The 19,375-nt window shown below is 38.8% G+C and overlaps 1 protein-coding gene across 2 annotated transcripts in view; it reads left to right on the top strand.

Moving 5' to 3' along the window:
- Positions 1 to 19,375, top strand: part of ERBB4 (erb-b2 receptor tyrosine kinase 4) — a 559,751-nt gene that overhangs the window by 410,429 nt on the left and 129,947 nt on the right. For both annotated transcript variants that reach the window (XM_058839468.1, XM_058839469.1), the window contains exons 7-13: positions 1,961 to 2,102; positions 3,554 to 3,667; positions 5,028 to 5,154; positions 7,871 to 7,944; positions 9,202 to 9,292; positions 10,717 to 10,916; positions 17,419 to 17,551. In XM_058839468.1, the coding sequence (XP_058695451.1) occupies positions 1,961 to 2,102; positions 3,554 to 3,667; positions 5,028 to 5,154; positions 7,871 to 7,944; positions 9,202 to 9,292; positions 10,717 to 10,916; positions 17,419 to 17,551 (881 nt within the window). The remainder of the gene's footprint in view (positions 1 to 1,960; positions 2,103 to 3,553; positions 3,668 to 5,027; positions 5,155 to 7,870; positions 7,945 to 9,201; positions 9,293 to 10,716; positions 10,917 to 17,418; positions 17,552 to 19,375) is intronic.

The following is a 19,375-nucleotide window of genomic DNA, read 5'->3' as shown; positions in this document are numbered from 1 at the left end:
TTACAAATGTATATAAAACATTTCAGTCATAAATTTGAAGCTCCCAGATCTTCTAGACTAATTTTTCCTGAGAATTGCCATGTCTCCAAGGAGTATGGGTGTGCTTTATATGCTAAACTGTTATCAAAGGATTGTCATGTACATGATGGAGCACCTTTTAAGTCAACATGTAAGAAATGGGTTGAGGAAACAAACTAAATTAGTATTTATTAATAAGCAAAAGTACAGCTTATGAAGCATTACAAATCCTTTAGAGCATTATGGCATCTTGCAGCAGCATCCTGTTCTAAATACGGTTTTAATATCTGTAGATAAAATTCATCCATCCTCCTCCATCTGCTGCCATCCAGTCATTTGCATATTCAGTTCTAAAAGCAAGACAGTAATCATCATCTGACATAAATGCAAGCAAACATGCTAAAACAAAGTTTTACTGATGTTTTTATCTCATATCCAAACTGGGTCTAGAACTTGAAATGCATGGGATGGCCTGGTTGACTTCCTAGTGGAACCAGAAAAGTGACACAGCATTATTCCTGAGGTGGACTTGCCTTCCAGCTCTGAGTAAAGTGTTTATCTTTTTAAGGGGGGGAAAAAAATCTGTTTCCATGAAAAAAATTGGCAGGTTTTATAACAGGCATTTTAAAAGACCAGGAAAGACAGGATCAGCAGTTTTGCTTAGCACATGCTCCATGTAGAACAGTGCTTTCATCATGGATCTCTCTGCTTGTTCCTTTCAGCAGCAGATTTTGTCCTTGGATACATCATTAGCCTCTCCTCTCTGAAATCTTCTGGCATGACAGGTCCCAGGGTCCTGCTGGTCCTGATCCAAATGGAGACAAGGACTGTCAGTAAAATCAGTAGAAGAGAGGAATCTTGTTCTCTTTTCTCTCAGTCCCAGCCCAGGAGGCAAGGGGACAGAACATGTGTAGTATTGTTACACTTGTTGACTCTTTAAGGATGCAAAACCAGCCGTATTTTAACAACCTGGAAAAAGACCAGAAGGATTCACTCCTAGACTAACACTTCTAAAGCAGCCTGGATTACAGGTTAGTGGGGAGGCAATACCCAGTAGCAGTGGCTGCTTAAACTTCCAGAGGGGTCCAAGCCAGGCTACAGCTTTCATATTCTTACAAACCTTTCATTGATGGTATGCTCTGTGAAAATTACTCCAACATTTTTCTCATAATCTGTGGTTAAAACCTTAGACATGATGTGTGCTGATAAGGAACATCAAAATCGGTGGGGCTTTCTACTCCTAATTACCAGCCTTGCATGGTCAATTGTTTTCCCTGCATCCCATTACTTTTGTTATCCACATACTCCCTGTCCTCTGTCAGCTGTGCAAGGCAGAGCCTGAATGCTAAGTGGAACAAAGTCTTATTTTCCTCTCTCAGTATGTGAAGCAACTGACCTTGTTAAACTTGCCAGTAAGGGAAAGGGCCCCCTCCTGTGCTAGCTCAAAAGAAGTTCTTATCCCTCTTGCCTCCTAATTGGGAATTACAGTTTTCAGCCGGATGATGCATTCATGCTGTAAGAAATCTAAAGGGTTGGACCTCTGAAAAAGCCATTAGCATTTGCTTAGATGATGATAAATAGCTGCTCCCGCTTGGCAGTTTTAGAATGTCCCATCAAGTCGAGAATTAGTTGATTGTGAGTAGTTATGAAACAAATTAAGGTGTTGTTTTGGTTTTGTAGGAAGTGGTGTAACAGGCAACTGTTGCCAATTAAGGGGGCGAACCAAACTCCCTAATTTGAAAAGTCACATATTTGCCAAGATCCTAGCAAAAATCCTAGTAGCCAAAATGAATGTTAGAGAGTCCTGTATCACATCCCTCACTGTCACAGCAAGTCTGAACAATCAAGGCCATCTTTTACACCCAAAAAAACCCCAACCAAACCGAACCCTAAAGCAGCGGTACGATTTAATTCAGCACTTTTTGTCTCCCTCGTTTTGCAGGCCTGCATGAATTTCAATGACAGTGGTGCCTGTGTGACACAGTGCCCCCAGACCTTCGTGTACAACCCCACCACCTTCCAGCTGGAGCACAACCACAACGCCAAGTACACCTACGGGGCTTTCTGCGTCAAGAAGTGCCCGCGTAAGTGCTGGCTGATCTGCCCTGCTAGCTGCCTTCTCCTGCAGTGATGGGAAGCCTTAAAAACAGTGAGAGAATGAGAACAGTGAGAGAATGGAGCACAATCACTCCACTTGTGCTTGCAGCCTGTAATATCTAAGTCAGATGATAACTACAGGCAGTGAATTCCGTGCTGCTGATGGTTCCCAAGGATCCTGGAGTGAATTACCTAAAGAAAGATGATTTTTGTTTTCATGGTCAGCTTGTTGCATTCATGTTTTAGATCAGTATTTTAAAATTCCAAAATAGTGGAAATAAATAGTTAAAATAGTGGGATTGTAAAAGGGTGTGGATTTCTGTTTCAGAAAAATGACATTCCACCATCAGCACCTGGAACCAAATGCATTCATGATATTGATGCCCTTAACTTGGAGTAATGGTGATTTGAGAGAAAGTTATCCTGAGCAGTTCTGTCCCAATGAGGAATAAACTTCTAATACTGACAAGAATGCAGTCTTAAAACCCCAGAGTAAAATTAGAGGGGAGGAGGGAGTTAAAAAAAAGAAGAATTCCATGCATGTAAAACACACATGTTTCTAAGATACCAGCCAGATGATGACAACTAACAGACAACAGTTACAGGGTCATCACTTTCTTTGTGAAAAAGTCTTTTAAATCTGCTGGTTTAATTGGGAAGAATAATAAAGGAAATAGTATTCTTGTTCTCCCTTTCATTCTATGAAAGTTTACAGTTGTGCATTAATTATTTTATCCGTAAATTACCAAATTATCCAAATGTAAGAAGGATGGGTGATCTATATTAAACAGAGCCATAAATCAATCCAACCCAAAATCCCAGATTGGAGTCTCTGTGGAGGACTCACAGCAGGCAGTGACCACCTTGTTCTGCTAGTAATAGTGGTAGGTCTGTTAAATCAAGATTGGTTTGTTAAGAACCTGATATCATGCACTGTAAGGGATATAATTCTTTGCCCAAATACTTCATTGAACACTTACCTTTTTTTTTTTTTTTTTCCTTTCTTATGAGTGTTAAACATTTAGTTAGGTAGCATCAGTTTATGTTCTCTTTGGCTGTTGTTTTACAGGGAAAAAAATTGGAATTATTGTCATTGTTCTGTGCACTATTTTATACCAGATGTATATTGTTGCATGAAAAAGACAGGATAGACCATCTTGCTGTATTTCTCTCCAATTACTGCAGCTTATTTTTTCCCTACAAATAATAATAAAGCCAAATTGAGGGTGAAAGGGCGATCATGACAATTCATGGATTTTTATAAGTCTCTGATAATATGCCTATTTTGCTTATACACTTCTGAAAACACAGAACTTTGAATGTTAATGTCATTGGGAAAGTGCCAAGGCAACAACAGGTATTGACACACAGAGCTGAAAAACATGTGCCAGCTTTTATTCTCTTTATTTATATCACAATATTTCCTTTTTCCTTTCAGACAACTTTGTGGTGGATTCCAGCTCTTGTGTCCGGGCATGTCCCAGCTCCAAGATGGAAGTTGAAGAAAATGGTATTAAGATGTGCAAGCCCTGCACTGACATTTGTCCTAAAGGTAGGCAGTGGTTCAGTATAAATTTTCTTGGAAGTAGTCTACACAGCTTGTTATTTTGGCATGAATAGCCCTGCTGTAGAATATGAATAGCCTTTGAACACCCACAAAACTTTGAGCTATGTAGGTTGTGTGTCAAGCACATACAGTAGAGTGAAAATTTATTAAGTTGTAATGGTAATATAACCAAACCAATTACTTTTTATTAGACACAAATGAAGGGGATTTCTCTGTTGGTTTTAGAGAAATCTGAAAGAATTCTTCATTGTGTTATTTTAATGACAAGTGTTTCCTGGAGGTGTTTTAGCATTGTCCTTTTGTCATTCCAAAGGGGGCCATACAAAAACCCCCCAAATTCAATGTCTGTGATGTCTCATATTTGTCAATACAGCTTTAAGTTTCCATTTCCTTCCTCTGTCTCTGCTTTCCCAGAATCTTCTACCTCCTTTCTCAGTGTCTCACACACAGACTGGTGATGGTTCTGGTGAGAGGACTGGAATCTGTAGGTTACTTTGCTGTTCTAGACTCCAGCAAGGAGACTTTCTGCTCCATGCTTGAAGGTCTGTGGAGCAAAGCATCATAGGTTTTCCTCCGTGGGCCTGTGACACTTTTCACACTAATGGAAGATTTCACACTAATCTGGCTTTATTGAGTAAATAATTGTTGTTGTTGCATAGACAGTTTTGTGCACGAAAACACATGTATAGAGTCCCTTACTTTCTCAGGAGGAAAGCTAACACATGTTTGTAAAAGCTTCAGCTGGTAGTTGCCATTAGAGGAGCTCAGTTAGGAAGACAGAATTCATTATATGGTTGAAATCATGAGGGATTTGTTCCTGGATGCATCCTGTGTCCCAGGAAATGCAGCTAAATTACACAGGCCACACAGAGAAGTTCCCTCACTGGTTGCCAGTTTCTCCAGGCACCGGTAACTTGCTGACTGAGCTGATAAATAACAAGTTATTTATGCAGCCTTTTAACAGGCCTTATGGCATGGATGGTTAAGTTCCCAAATCCACCAGAGAAGGGGACCTCTGGAGCAGCAGTGTTAGGGCCCCTCAGTTTCTCCCCAAGAAATGGCATGGCTGGGCTGAGTGGGATTTTGTGTGGTTGATACTTGCCTTTATATCCCTTGTGAAATACCAGTGTGCCAGGGCTCTGTGGCAGGTGCTGTAGCTCAGTGTTTGTTTTAAATTGGCACAATTTAAACAATTTAAACAATGCCTCTGTGGGAATATGGGTCAAGGATGCTGTTTTAACACCTCTCTGCTGAACGAGATGAAGAGTCCTGTCTGTAAGGTCAGCGTGTTCTGATTCAGTAATTGTTTTCCCTAGTTCTTTACATAAGCTCCTTGTTTTGGCAGCATGTGATGGCATTGGGACAGGGAGTTTGGTGTCAGCTCAGACAGTGGATTCCAGCAACATTGACAAGTTTGTAAACTGTACCAAGATCAATGGCAACCTCATCTTCCTTGTCACTGGGATTCATGGGTAAGTGACAAAATGTTAAAGATGTTATGTCACGGTGCCAGCTGACACCAATTGCATCCACCTCTTAATGATGGCAGCAGGCTTCCTTTATGCAACAGCAGATCCAGGATAAATTAGTTTTCTGCCATCCATTGTGAAGAAAACTGCCTTGATTCTTAAGATTCAATCTCTAGAAAAAGAAAGGATGGATTAATTGTTTGCACTGAAAAGAGAAAAGACAATTATGATTCTCTGGTTACTTTATGAGATCCTCAAGACTGGCTTATGTTAAAGGCTGATTAGAGAATAGAAGGCAGAAAAGGAAGTTGCTTTCTGTGAGTTTGTTTAATTTTTTTTATGGCCAGCAGAATAATATGCAGAATATGCAGAGAGACAGCCTCTCTTAGCACAACTTGTCGTAGTCTGGGTGGCTGTCAGTACACAAACATACACAAGAGCTGCCCTCTTGTCAATCAGTTTTGAAGAATCTATTGAAGTTTCTGTTGCAGAGGCACACAAAATTCACTGGTGTATAAATCCAGTATTTTGGTTTAAATTTTGCTCATTGTAATAGGTCCAGAAAAACCTCAAAGTGCCACAAGTCACATGGCTCTGCTCTGCCAAACAACCCACTGAGAGACTGGATGGAAACCTGTTAAATATCACAGGAAAGGAAAAAATCAAGTAAATGCAAGAGAATCAGCTAGAGCCCATGAGAAATTTTGTGTGGATTAATCTGGTGCATTACATGAAATTTAATTTTGAGTTTAAGAACTGCTTTTGAGGGAAAAAATATATTGGCTCATTAAAAAATGTGTCTACATTAAAAGAACCAAACCCAACCTTGAATAAAATTGTACTTGTCTGAAAAATATCTAAATTTGGACTATAAGCAGAAAGTTAAAATATTCTATTTTACAGAAGAGTAGGACATGTAGTGTTGAAACTCTGTAGCATTTTGTCTCTCATTCTTGATGAAGAAAACTCACTTAAGCAAGCCTAAGGTTTGAGGGCACTGAGTTCTGCAACCCTAAAGTTTGCTACAGCATGAATTATATTGGTATAGGTTAAAAGAAGAGAAGATCTGAGAATGAAGGAAAATATCTAGATTTCTGGAACAGCTTTTTTATTTAAAGTTTCAATGGAATTTTGCGAACCAGCAGTATGAAAGGGAAATTTAAAAAATGACACTGACTCCACAAGTAGTTTTTTATATAAATGGACAGTACAGAGAAACAAAAATCCTACTTATTTCCTCTCCAACTTTTACTTAATTTTTGTCACAAAATCATTTATTCATGGTGAACTGTAAATTTTAGAGTATGAATTTTTAATGTTTTAAATTGTAGGGACTTAAAGTCTGGTTCTCTGCGGAATTGGAAGACTTTGGTGGTGGCAGAGAATAATTTTGGTGAAAGATGCAGAGGATATTTTTTTGTTGTTGTTGTTTCCATTGGAAACTGCTGTTGCAATTGATCCTGCCCTAGTTTTTGATCCTGTGGTTCTGTAGCCTATTTCTTTCCTGAGCACATTAACTTCAAGTCTTTTTGAATTTGTTATAATTTATGCAAATATATATATATATGTAATTATGAATGTTTTTATACACAACTATTTAAAGTAATTAAGATATATACTATACACTACAGTTTTATATGTTGATAAAACATCAGACATTTGGCTGTTTAAGGGGTTTAAGTGTATATCTGCATCTTTAAAGCTATTTTACCTTCAGAATTTAGAGGTGAAATTCAGCTGCCTGCTGTTTATTGCAGGCAAGGGTTTTCCTTTTTTGATGGCAATGCACTTTGAAAGCAAAGTGCTGTGTTTCAGTTAGGTAGTCAAAACATATTATTTAGCTTTCTGAGAGCCCCACATTGCTCTAATAATATGTGCTTGATGCCTCTGTGGTCCACTGGGCTTTTTTGTTAATGCTTTGGAACATTAACAAACATTAACAGTTCTGAGAATCACGTGTCCTGGAAAGCAGAAGGAGGAAAGGAGGAAACATGTGCTCCAAATTTATTGGTGATGTTCCCTACCCTCAGAAAACACAGAAAAATACCATAACATGCCATTCCAGAGGAATCTTTGTTTGGTGTAAGCTTCTGGTTGACTTTTTAAATACATTTATTAAATGATGGCACTCTCAAAATCAAGGTCAGCTCCATCTTTTCACACTGTGGCATATCTAAGTTTAAAATTTTAAGTTTTGGAGGTTGTTTCATTTCTCGTGGACAAACTTGCTTGGCTAGGATCCGTGCTTTTAGAGGTTCCTTGTTCAACATCTTCTCAAAAGTGTGCCCTTTAAATGTTACATGTCAGGAACTGCTGGCCTGCTCTTAGCTTTGTGTTGCTTATAGCTGGTCACTCCTTTCAGGAGCAGCTTTGTTAATCCTGGCATGCAGAATCACAGCTCTGCCATTCCTGGAAAAAAACCCTGAAAATTCATCTTTCCTTTAGGAAGGTCACTTCTAGTTGTTTAGAATTCCTTAATTTTCCATAACATAAATATTTGCTAAAACACAAATGAGTTGAACCTTTATGTTCCTTCAAGATGACGAGGGAGAAGTTAGACATGGATCTGCAGGAACAGCAGGCTGAAGAATCTTGGTGCATATCCTCATAAAAGCAAAGTGTTGAGCACCTTAATGCTTTTTTTCCTACATGGTATAGCTTTGAGAACCTGATCTTTTTTTTGTTTAAAGTGTCACATGATGTGATTTTAATCTTTCAGAGACCCATATCACACGATCGCTGCCATCAATCCAGAGAAATTAAATATCTTCCAAACAGTGAGAGAGATAACAGGTAACACACTTCTGATCTCCTATAATCTGCAGTAATTAATGAATTCATTCTCACTTTGCTCTTATAGTTGTCATGTGTTGGGTTTTCTGAAAAACACAAGGCTCTTGTTTGCATTAAGCACATCACTGTAATTTTTATAAAAGTTTAATACAGAAAACTTCAGTATCAGTTGATTTTCACAAGTGTATTTTCCTTTGAACACAGGATGCCTATTCTGGCAGATGCTAAGTGGACAATTGGTCCCAGCAAAGTAGGACAAGTGTTGCAAGGGAGGAAAATGTGAGGCAAATGGTGCTGAAATTTGGGAAACCATTTTCTTTACCTGAAAGCATTCGAAGGTTCCAGTCTGCTTTTACAGCTCCTTCCCTGGGCCCAACAGAAAATACAAATTAGCTTCTGTAATTTAAAGACAGATGTATGATGTGGTGGTGAGTGGTGGTAGTGAGTCCCATTTTTTGGTGACTTTTCAATGGGATCATAAAACTGGTAGTCAGTACTTTGTTTTCTTGCATCTTGTTTCTTGTTTCACCATGAGGGGGACAGGGAGGGAGACACTACAGTGTGAGTAGTATCTGTGTTCTGAGTTCTCATTTGATTTCTGATTATGTATGGGTAGGGAAATGCAAAAAATTGTTCTGTTTCATGCACAAAAAACCCCACCAAAATACCTTTGGGCACCACAGCTTGATTGTAGCTGTGTGGAGCTCAGCATGCTTCACCCCTCAAAAGTTGTGAATTTCAGCAAACAGGTGGGATTAAAAATGAAAGTAAACTCTTAATCTCTCCCTAATTAATGTCAAAGATAATCTGGCACCTGGCTGAATGTTCTTTTCAATTCCTAAACACACTAATTGACATTCTGAGCCCTGCTGCTGAATGGAAATAAAGCACATAGTGCTCACTCCTATGTGTCCTGCTGCTGCAGAGTCACGGGGAGCTGGGGGTCTGTGCAGCACAGAACAGCTCATGCACAGGGTGAGCAGCACTCACCTCAGATATCAGAACAAGTTCTCCTTCTCTTTTTGGAGGAGATGGTGCTGAGCAGCCTGCAGCTTACCTTATTTCTTACCTTATTTCTTACCTTATTTCTTACCTTATTTCTTACCTTATTTCTCACCTTATTTCTTACCTTATTTCTTACCTTATTTCTTACCTTATTTCTTTTCCTCAGGCTGGCACTGTCTTTCCTTTACAGGCTAAGCCTGTTCTAACTCACACATGGCTGAAATAATTTGTGTTTGCCTTTTCCTCCCTCAGGGTATTTGAACATACAGTCGTGGCCTGAGAACATGACAGACTTCAGGGTGTTTTCTAACTTGGTTACCATTGGTGGGAGAGCTCTCTATAGGTAAGGAACTTCTCTGTTGATGGAATAATTTTTTATTAGTGTTCTGTGATTCTTTGTTCAGTAACAGAGAATGCAACATCCTTTGGGAAGGACATCATAAATTGATATATTTTTTCCCTTCGTTACCAAGGTGTTCATTGCCAGTATCTTTGCTAATCAGTTGTTTATAATGGGTAATACCTTCTCCACATAATTATTTATAAAAAAAAGTCTTGGTTCACAGCTGTAGCTATTAACTCATTGTCTGGAACTTACATTTATGGTTTAAAATATCTTGTGAAGAAACACAGTGTCAAAGGAATGAATAATAGAACTTAGCCTCATTATTAGGAGTTTATATGGTTGTAATTAGACATGCAGGCTCATATGCCCAAACAACAGAGTGGTTTTAAGAAGAGGTAAAAGGTGGAAGAACATTGAAATCACGGAGGCACATTGCAGGTGAAGTGTTAGAGAGCCATTTTTACCAGACATGTTTCTGTGGGAAAACTTGGGTGGAGAAATTGCTTTGAAGAGAAGAGAATGTGGTGAGAAAATCTGGAGGAAGCACGAGGAGGTACCTGAGTAATTTATCCAGCAAGCCCTGGATCCCCACTTTAGAGATGGAGTAAATCAGGCATGGGATTCTGCTGGCATCTTAAACAGCAACCTGAGCAGAATATGAATAGCAGTGAAACCTTGGGGTTGAATTACAGCCTCACATTCTGTTCCAAGGCAGCAATTTTTATTTGGAACAGCTGGAAAACAATTATCATCATTAAAATACAATAACTTAAAGGATGCCCAGAAACTGGATATTGTCTTCACTAATCTTCAGTCAAAAATATGTGCAGTCATTTTCATGTTGTGCAGACAATCATTTACTGTTCCTTTGATGAAGAAAGGCGATAACCACGTATTACAACCAAAGAAAAATGAAATGTAGAAAGTGGGCTGAAAAAAAAATCCACGAAAATAACAATTTCTTCCTGTATTACTTGAAATGATGTTAATTTGATGCCTGAAAGAAGATGTTTTAATACATTTTACATTATTTTTCTCCTTAGCATAGAAACCATCACAGTATTAATGCTGTTGAAAGAAAAACCTGAATTTTATTCAGTTTTCCTAACTGCACATTATCTCAAAAAAATCTGTTAATAGATGAAATGAAACTGGTTGAGTTCTGCTGGCTTACTTGGCCTAGTGCTATGAGCTTCACAGCTTGTGGTATCTCACTCCTGACAGGACTTATAATTTCCTGGGCAACAGAGCTGGATGTTGACTCATAAAATAACTACATCACCACAAAATAAAAGTTTTCTGAACAATTCTCAGTTTTTCCAGAAAGATCATGTTAACACTTGGCAATTCCTTACAAGATATAATAAGCTGTGCCTTCTGAAGATAATTCCTATTCTTTCTCACTTTTGTTCTCATCCCAGTGGCCTTTCCTTGCTCATCCTGAAGCAACAAGGCATCACTTCCCTGCAGTTCCAGTCCTTGAAGCAAATCAGTGCTGGCAACATCTACATCACAGACAACAGCAATCTGTGCTACTACCACACTGTCAACTGGACCAGCCTCTTCAGCACCCCCAGCCAAAAGACAGTGATCCACAGGAACAAAAGGGCAGAGAACTGCAGTAAGTACCTGCTGGGGCTTGGGGGGCTCCGTGGACATCAGGGGAACTGGGGTCATTTACAGCATCCCAGGACTTTGCCCCAGTCTGAGCAAGAAAATGAAATGGTTTAAGGAACAAAGGAAAGGGAGCAGAGAGAGAGAGCTGCTTCCTCAACCAGTTTCACAAATATGAATTCTGAAGGGTGTGAATGGAATGTTCATGACTCTACAGCCCTTTCCTTATGGAGTGGGATTAGCAGCTTCTGCTCCCCCCACCCTAAATGGCCCTATCTTAATCCAGAACTGTGTTTTTTGGGACTGTTTTAGATCATCAAGTTCTCTCTTTTCATATTTGACCTATCTGATAAAAAATACTGCTTCAGGAAAGCTTACATGCCAGTACCTAGGCTGAGATCATCGTACTGAAAAGCCAAAGAAATCTCTGTAGCAGATAAAATAACTTGTTTATATAGAAATCAGGCAGCAAATTGCATCAATACAGGCATATTGTAGCAGCAAGACAGTTCATTTTAAGCATCTGTTAGACTGCTTGCAGGAGAGGAGATTCATTAAATTGCTGTATGTTTAAGTGATATTGCTGATGTTTGTGCTCTGATCAGCCAAAAATGTTTGCTTTGGGTTTTTTCAAGCTGTGGTCCTATTTTTGACTTGCACCTTCGTTCTTTCTTTCTGTTGGTTTGAGGGGTTTTTTTTGTGGGTTTTTTTTTTTTTTTTTTTTTGAGTTTTACTTGAGGGATTTTGTGGGTTTTTTTCCCCTCTCCTCTCCCTTTGAAGTGCTGTTGTTCTCTGTTCTGACAGAGTGAATGGCTGTGCTCATCTCTGTAGTGTAAGAGTACCTTCAGAGTTAGGTGAAATACAGCTGGAGCTTTGTCTCTGCTGCTCAGTTACTTTTCTAATCTCTCCTACCATGGAGGAGCCACAGGAAGTATGAGGTCTTGTTTGGTCAATCACCACATGGTTTTGGTTGTGTGACATTTTAATTAGTATTAATTTTATTAGGCTTATTTCTTTACATGCAAGTTTAAAAAGTGAAGGTTGAGAAAATGCTGCTTGCTGTCACTGCAGGCAGTTTTTACTGTGATTGTGCCCGAGGCTGTAGGGCTTTTCTTCTGCCCCTACATAGAAAGGCAGCTATAAAAATAGAGTATTTATTGGAAACTAGAGGTGCTGCCAAGAAGGATGCTTTCCCCTGCAGTGTGACAGGATCATGTGGTGAGGAACCACCTAATTCTTCCCTAGTGCTCCAGTAAAAACTATATTTTGTATGGCATGAAGAAGGATTAGCCCGTTTGAGATTTCCAATATGGAACTCTTGGGCTGACAGAACAGAAGGAGGAAGAAACTCAAGGTTCTGTTGACCATGAAAGAGGCACTAAGGTTATATTCCCAGACCCAAGTTGCTCCCATCTTGCCAGGAGACACATGAACTTGTGAACCTTCTAGAGAGCACAGGTTTCCTCTCTACCAGATGAAAAACTGGGAGAAAAGTCACGCTCTTGGTGCTCTGATGTTTTCTTACATCAGATTGGCCCTAGCTGTCTGATTATCATGCAGCATTTAATGAAAGAACAATCAACTTTCCTTCATTCCTAGAAATTTAATATAAAAAGGAAATTAAGCAGTAACAAGGTGGAGCAGAGGCCTCATGTCTCATACAGTAATGATTCCTCTTTGCTTCAAGCTTTCTGTAACCTCCCACAATGGGAAATCACTCAGGTGAATTTTGTAAGGTGCTTTTTCCCTTCATGGAGTGGTGTCCCAGTTGTTTCACTGTTTTAGAGAGCTTTGGGACATAGCTGAACACAGCAGCTTGGAACATAATCTTGCATTAGTTGTCAGGGCTCCTTTGTCAAACACTTCTTTGTCCTTTCCTGGGATCACTCAGCTTGAGTCCCTTTGAAGCTGCCACAACTACTGAAACATGGGCTTCCAGAGCAAATGGGAACTGGGATGTGCTGTCACATCATCCTCTCACATGGAATGTCTTGTCACTACATTTGCACTCAAAGGGAAAATGTAAACTTTATTTCACCTCTAGCTAGGTGAGGATTTATTATACTAGACACTTATTATTTTCCAGGAAGAGAAATACTCCTAAAGACATTTTAGGAGATTTAACACTGAGGGAATCTTAAAGTGGTAAACAAATCTCACTCGTTTCTTTTTTAACAAGTCACACATAAGTTCCAGTGTTGAGGGGCTGGTTTTAGAAATGGAGTCTGTGTTCATTAAATGGACAGAGGATAATGAACATAGGCCAGATGCAATTCTCAGCACCCTTTGGAGCATCTGTCAATGCCAGGACAGACCAACAGAGTGGGTTTGGAGAGTTTTCCCTGCACCTTCCACTGCCTGTCGGGGTGGGATCCCAGGGTGAGCCTCTAGGGTTCCCATTTCTGCCTTTCCCTTATTTTGCCTCTCCTGGACAGCGATCCTGCAGATGTTTGGGCACATGGTCACACCTCCTGAGTGCCAAATGAGTGAGTTCCTCACCAGAGTGGGGAAGGAGATGTGGAAGTAAATATTTGGAGGATCAGAATCCATGCTCTCTGGCAAAAATGCTGTTTGCTTGTATGGTAAGCAAAGCAGCAGGGTGTGACTTGTTAATAAAAATATCCACAAAACTTTTTTTTTCCCCATGGTTTTCATTCAAGAAACCAGTCTAAAAATATTAATTATTACAGCCACTCTCAGGTATTTATTATTACTTCTTTGCATATTTTGAGTCACTATTAGCTTGGCTATTTTTTTCCTTTTCTACCCAGTTATTGTTAATGTCTTAAAGGGAATTGCAGAAAGGTTTTTCTATCAGTGTATAGCTTTTCTGAAAACTCATGTAAGAGCTCCCAAGATCTTCTAGCCACCATTGTATTAATTGACTTTTATGACCTGTCACAAGGTGATGATATCTTCTCCACACCATTTAATGCTACGTTCAGCTGACTCTACATCAGTGAGGAAATACTGAGAAGTTGCAGGGGGAGTAAAATTTTTGGGGAAAAGTTTGGTCTATGTTAATGCTTCATCTCTGAGATAACACTGGCATGACAGAGTTTGGGAAAACTCTGATTTTTATTTTTTGTTTTGCAATGAAGAAGACAAAGACAACATGCTTCAGGCCGGTGGAAAATGCTGCAGCATTTTTCAACATGCAAAATAGACTTTATATTCCTCATACCCTCAATTATTTCATCCTGCTGTTTGTACCACTTCTTAGCAATGTTAAGATAGTCCCCAAATCTTTCACTGCCTCCAAGATGGAGGGTTTTTTTTAATAGGTTAAAAGCCTAGGCAAACTTCTGGTTTTTTTGTAGACTACTGAAAATACAGGAGCAAAATATATGTGTATGTTTTTAATTTAGAAAAGGAAATGAAATCCACAAACCCTGAGGATGCTGTAGTGCTTTGTGTTGCCAGGGCCAGAAAGGGGGTGTCCATGGAGAGAATGTGACCTCTCCCTTCTCACTTCCCTACACAGTCTCAGGGATAGAATTCTCTGGGTCCAAGCTCTTGTGCACAGCGAATGGAATAAAATCATCAAGGATAGGGTGGTAGATTTGACCTTTGCTCCATGCTGAAGTGAAAAATCTGCCATTTTTTTCCAGATTTTTTTTTTTTGTTTTATGGGACAGTCAGAGGTGACTTGTGAAATAGGTCACAAAATACACATAAAATAAATATAGAAAAAAAAAAATGTTCTTTTGTCCAAACCATTCTCTCAGCTTTAGTGACACCTGCAGTGTAAGGTGAAACCCTTCTAGGCAAAGTTTGCTACAGATGTGATTATTATGAATTATATCAATCTAGCCACCAATTAACAACTTGAATAAATGATTACATTCATTATTGGGCATGATGTAAAGCTAATTGAAGTCTGCAGGAGTTTTTCTATTCAGTTCATGGAGCTTTGGATCAGGCCCAGAAGCATATAGCCAAATAAAAAGAATTTTTATTTTTTTAGTAGCTAATTTTCTTGTGTTCTATTTAGGTTAGGGAAAAACATCGAACCTTTCTGCTTCTAACCTGTGTGGCCCCATTAATAAAGAATGAGCCCTTCTTCTAAAACTCCTGACAAAACCCAGTTCCTGTCAAGATCATTGTTGTTATTTCCTTCCACAAGAGGCCATGTGATGTGTTGGAGCTGCAGAACGTGCTCAGCCCATGGAAATGCCAAAAAAAGTGTCAAAAATTGAAATGTTTCTTTAGCCATCCCCACAATTAAAGAAGAGAAAGGTGAGAGAAATGAGTTTTTAAAAGTTGTCAAAACCACTACTCCCTCCTTGCCAAGATTCTTTTATGGAAACATTTCAGGAGGAAATAATAATTTTTTTTTATTTCTGTTACTTTTTTCATAAGACTATGGGCACTGTGTTGGCTACATTTCAATGGGGTAACCACAGTTTTCTTTATTGAAAAGCTCTCCTTTTATTTGTATACAGTTACTCACTGTATTTTCTGAGCTATCTTGTAATAATATCCCTTGTTATTTTTACAGATATTTTAGATATTTAGGTTTTTATTTAGATATTTATTTATTTAGATATTTTAGATATTTACATGTCCATGCAAATAAATTCTGATCCCAGGCTAGTTTGAAGGAAAGGAAGAAGAAAAGTTTAAAAGAAGGGAAATTACTCATAGTAAATCACAGTTTCAAGTTACAAAAGAAGGTGAGAAAGCAAACAGGGAACTGCCTTTTTGTGATGAGTGTGGAAAACAAAGTCAAAAAAGCCAGCAATATTCTTAAAATTAAAAATGAGAAAAAGAGGGATCTCCAAACCAGGTTGTTTTTCTTTGTCCAGTGACAAAGATTTAAAATGAGTCACTGAGTTGAAAACAAAAACCATATGAAACGATATAAAAGTTTGATTAATTGTAACTAAGGTCATTTCTGGGTTTGTGGTTTTTGGTCTTGTTTTTACTTGCAGGTTCAGGCAGCATAGTGGAACACCTGATAAGTATTATAAAAATATATTATAAAATAATATTATAAAAATATTACTATGCTTGAAAGAAATTCAGCTTAGGACAGGAATGAGAAGCTGAATTTTGTGTCTCTGCTCATGCTGGCTGTGCTGCTCTGGCTCATTTGGCTGCAGCAGCAGCAGAGCTCAGGGAAGGAGGACAAGGCATCTCTCTGAAATGGCCTCCTGAGCCCCTCTTGCTGTGCTGGAATTTGTGATCATTAATAACACCTTAAAGCATACTGAGCACCTGGAATGACTCCTAAATGAAATCATTTTTTATTTCATTAAAAATATATTTCATATACGTGATACAGAAAGAATAAAAACTAAATCCCAGCCTTGATAAAACATGTTCAGGCTTCTCGTGCCTGAGGTTATTTGTGGTGTATGGAATAGGATAGTGTTGGAGGGGGTGGTAGAACTCAACCATCACTCCTCCTTTTCATTTATTATTCCTCTTAAGTTGTTTCTGGTGATTTAAAAAGTAAAAAAATATCTGTATTGTTTCCATCTCTGATATTTCAGATCCTTTCTGGGTTTAATTTACTCAGTGCACTGTGTAATCCATTTGTGTGAATCATTGCACTGTGCAAAAATAAATTCGAATTCATTCTGTCCTTTCACATGCCAGGGTTAGGCTGAAAGTGCACCCAGATTTTCTTCAGATGCTGGAGAGATAATTCCCAGTTTCCTTCTGCTCTTTGCTCATTTTCTCTGTCACATCATCTCCATATTTACATGGAGAATGATTTCTATAAAATAAAAATACAGACTTACTCTGTTTGAAACAAACTTTCCCTCTAATCCTCAGTTCATTGTGTATTTTGGTGTGGGCTTGAGGGTTTTAATAGAAAGGCTCTTTGGCTCTTCAGGGGCTTTCGCACTTGAATAATATAAATAAATATTTTAAAATACAATTAATGGTATCTTTCCTACAGTTTTTTCCCCACTGTCCATAAGTTTTATTCAGGGGCTCTCAATTCACAGGTAGCATTTTATATTTTAGTTTAATAGAACTTTAGTGCATTCAGACAATGGATTTTTTTTTGAATCCTTTAAATCTTTGGCATTTACCGTGTCCTGTGTCAGGGAATTCTACAGGTTGATCTTTACTCTCTATGAAGAAAAATCTCAGATTTTAACTCTATTGGATTCCTGTCTCTTTGAATGCCCACGAGGGACTCAGAGAAAGCAGTGAACAATTGCTTCATGCTTCCTCACCGCCTCCTTGCCATTCAGGATTTTAGAAGTTTTAATCATGTCCTTTCTCCCCCACCTCTGAGACTGATTCTCTGTTTATTCCTGGTTTAGAAGCTCTTCTCTTAAACCTTTTTTCCTGAAAGGAGCAGTCCAGGAGTGTGTGTGATATCCCAGCTCTGTGTATTTGTGTCGCGGCACGATGATGACTTTATGCTTTTATTCCGTCCTGCTGCTGCAAGACGGGGACACTCCAGTTGTGTTTCCCAGCGTGTCAGAATGTTTTCCCTCGGGTTTTTGGGGCTGTGTGCGTTGCTGACAGCAGCTCTGTCTCTGCAGCTGCTGATGGGATGGTGTGCAATGAGCTGTGCTCCAGCGACGGCTGCTGGGGCCCGGGGCCGGACCAGTGCCTGTCCTGCAAGCGCTTCATCAGGGGCAGGACCTGCATCGACTCCTGCAACCTCTACGATGGGTAAGACCCTCCCCTTGGGCTTTCCCCCAAAGCTGCTCACTGACGTTGCTGAGGACTTCAGTGAACCAGTCAATTTTGGGTTTGCGTTATTCGGTGTCTGGCTCCATCGCCAATATTACTGATTTTGGGGGAAAAGCGTCATGGACTAAGATTTATAAATGTGAACTTGGGGAGAAAGCTTTCCCTGGTATTCTGCTGCCTTCTGCATCATCACTTTGTGCTCTTTGTGTTGCTGGTAACATGAACAATTTTTTTTTAGGTGAAAAGTTACAAAAAACCTGTCGCTAGTGGACATGAAGTATGAAGCGAGGGTTCGAATCACAGCAGCTGAGGTTTAATTTTCTCCGGAGGCAAGAGCCCTTATTTTAGGGTTTTCAACCCTTTTTATAAGGTGTTCTGCTACAGGTTAACCTGATTGGTAGCAGGAACAGCACCTCTCTCATCCCAATGGTGGGACAAGAGAAAAACACTCTTAGAACATCTGTGTAACATTGTTTTGAAAGCGAAAAATCTTATTGACACAACAGTCCTTGAGAGAGAAGTTTCCCAAAAGACTTTCCCTTGAGAGACAAATCAGCCACTGAGAGCATGAAACTCTCTCAGGTTCAGAAAATTGTGTCCACAAAAGCCCTCATCATTTATCCCTGCTTGATACCCTTATTCAGAACCATACAATTACATTCTTTCACATGAGTTGTATTTAGGAATTTGATAAAGAAATTCTCTGAATAAGGACCCCAAAGTAGAAAAGCTCACTCTCTTTTGTATAATGCACTGTGTAATTGTAATATAAATAGATGCAAATATATAAATATATTTATATATAAATTTATAAATATATGAATATATAAATATATAAATATATAAATAAATTAATATACAAATACATACATATATAATTATATAAATATATACAAATATATAAATATGTACATATATAATATATATAAATATATAAAATTAAAATAAACATTATATATTTTAAAATAAATATTAGATAAATATATAAATAATAAATATGAAATAATATATAGTTATATATAAATATATAGCATGTATATAATATATTATCTATTATATTGTATGTAAAATATCAAAAATTATATATAAATATATAAAAAATATATATAAATATATAAATAAATACAAATATAAATTTAAACACCCAACAGGAGTTCTTGCCCCTTTTCCTTTTGCTGCTTATACTGGGGGAATACCCCCACAGCAGAAAGTGTTTGAATCTGCCTTTTGACAGAAAGATAAAGCTGAACTGAGCCAAAAGAACTCCCACACATGCATGAAAACATTCTCAATCTTCCATCTGGAGAAGGCTTGCAAAAAATACTTTGTCAGAGCACAGTTTTATGTGCTTAAGAGCTCCTGCTCTCCTCTCCTGCCCCTTCTCCCCCCAAGAAGAAGAGTTGCAGACCCCAGTTGTGTTGTCAGTGCCCTGGAATAAGTTGAAATAAGTTGGTCCCCCCTTGGTGTCTTTTGCTGCCATGGAGCCTGTCAGAGTAAGAGCATGAAGAGACTCAACCAGAATGTTCTGTTCTGTTCTCTGTCTCTCAGTGAGTGGCATTTACACTTTCCACAGGCTCAGTTCTGTCCTAAATATTTGAAAATAGCTGTAACCTGGGCTAGGGAAGAACTTTTTGTCTGTGGGACAGCTCTGCATGTTCATGCTGCAGGGCAGCAACAGATCTTCAGGGTGGGGTCAAGCTGTATTTGACATCTCTTTTAGTCCTCAGCAGGAAAAACCCACTCCCAGAGCCAGGGAAGGGTGAGCTCCCTTGCAGCACTTGAGTGAGGTTTTCCTCAGCTCTA

This window comes from Poecile atricapillus, chromosome 5 (assembly GCF_030490865.1).
Source record: "Poecile atricapillus isolate bPoeAtr1 chromosome 5, bPoeAtr1.hap1, whole genome shotgun sequence".
NCBI classification, from domain to species: Eukaryota; Metazoa; Chordata; class Aves; order Passeriformes; family Paridae; genus Poecile; species Poecile atricapillus.
Note: the sequence above shows the minus strand (reverse complement) of the source record. Positions and strands in the feature narration are given on the sequence as shown.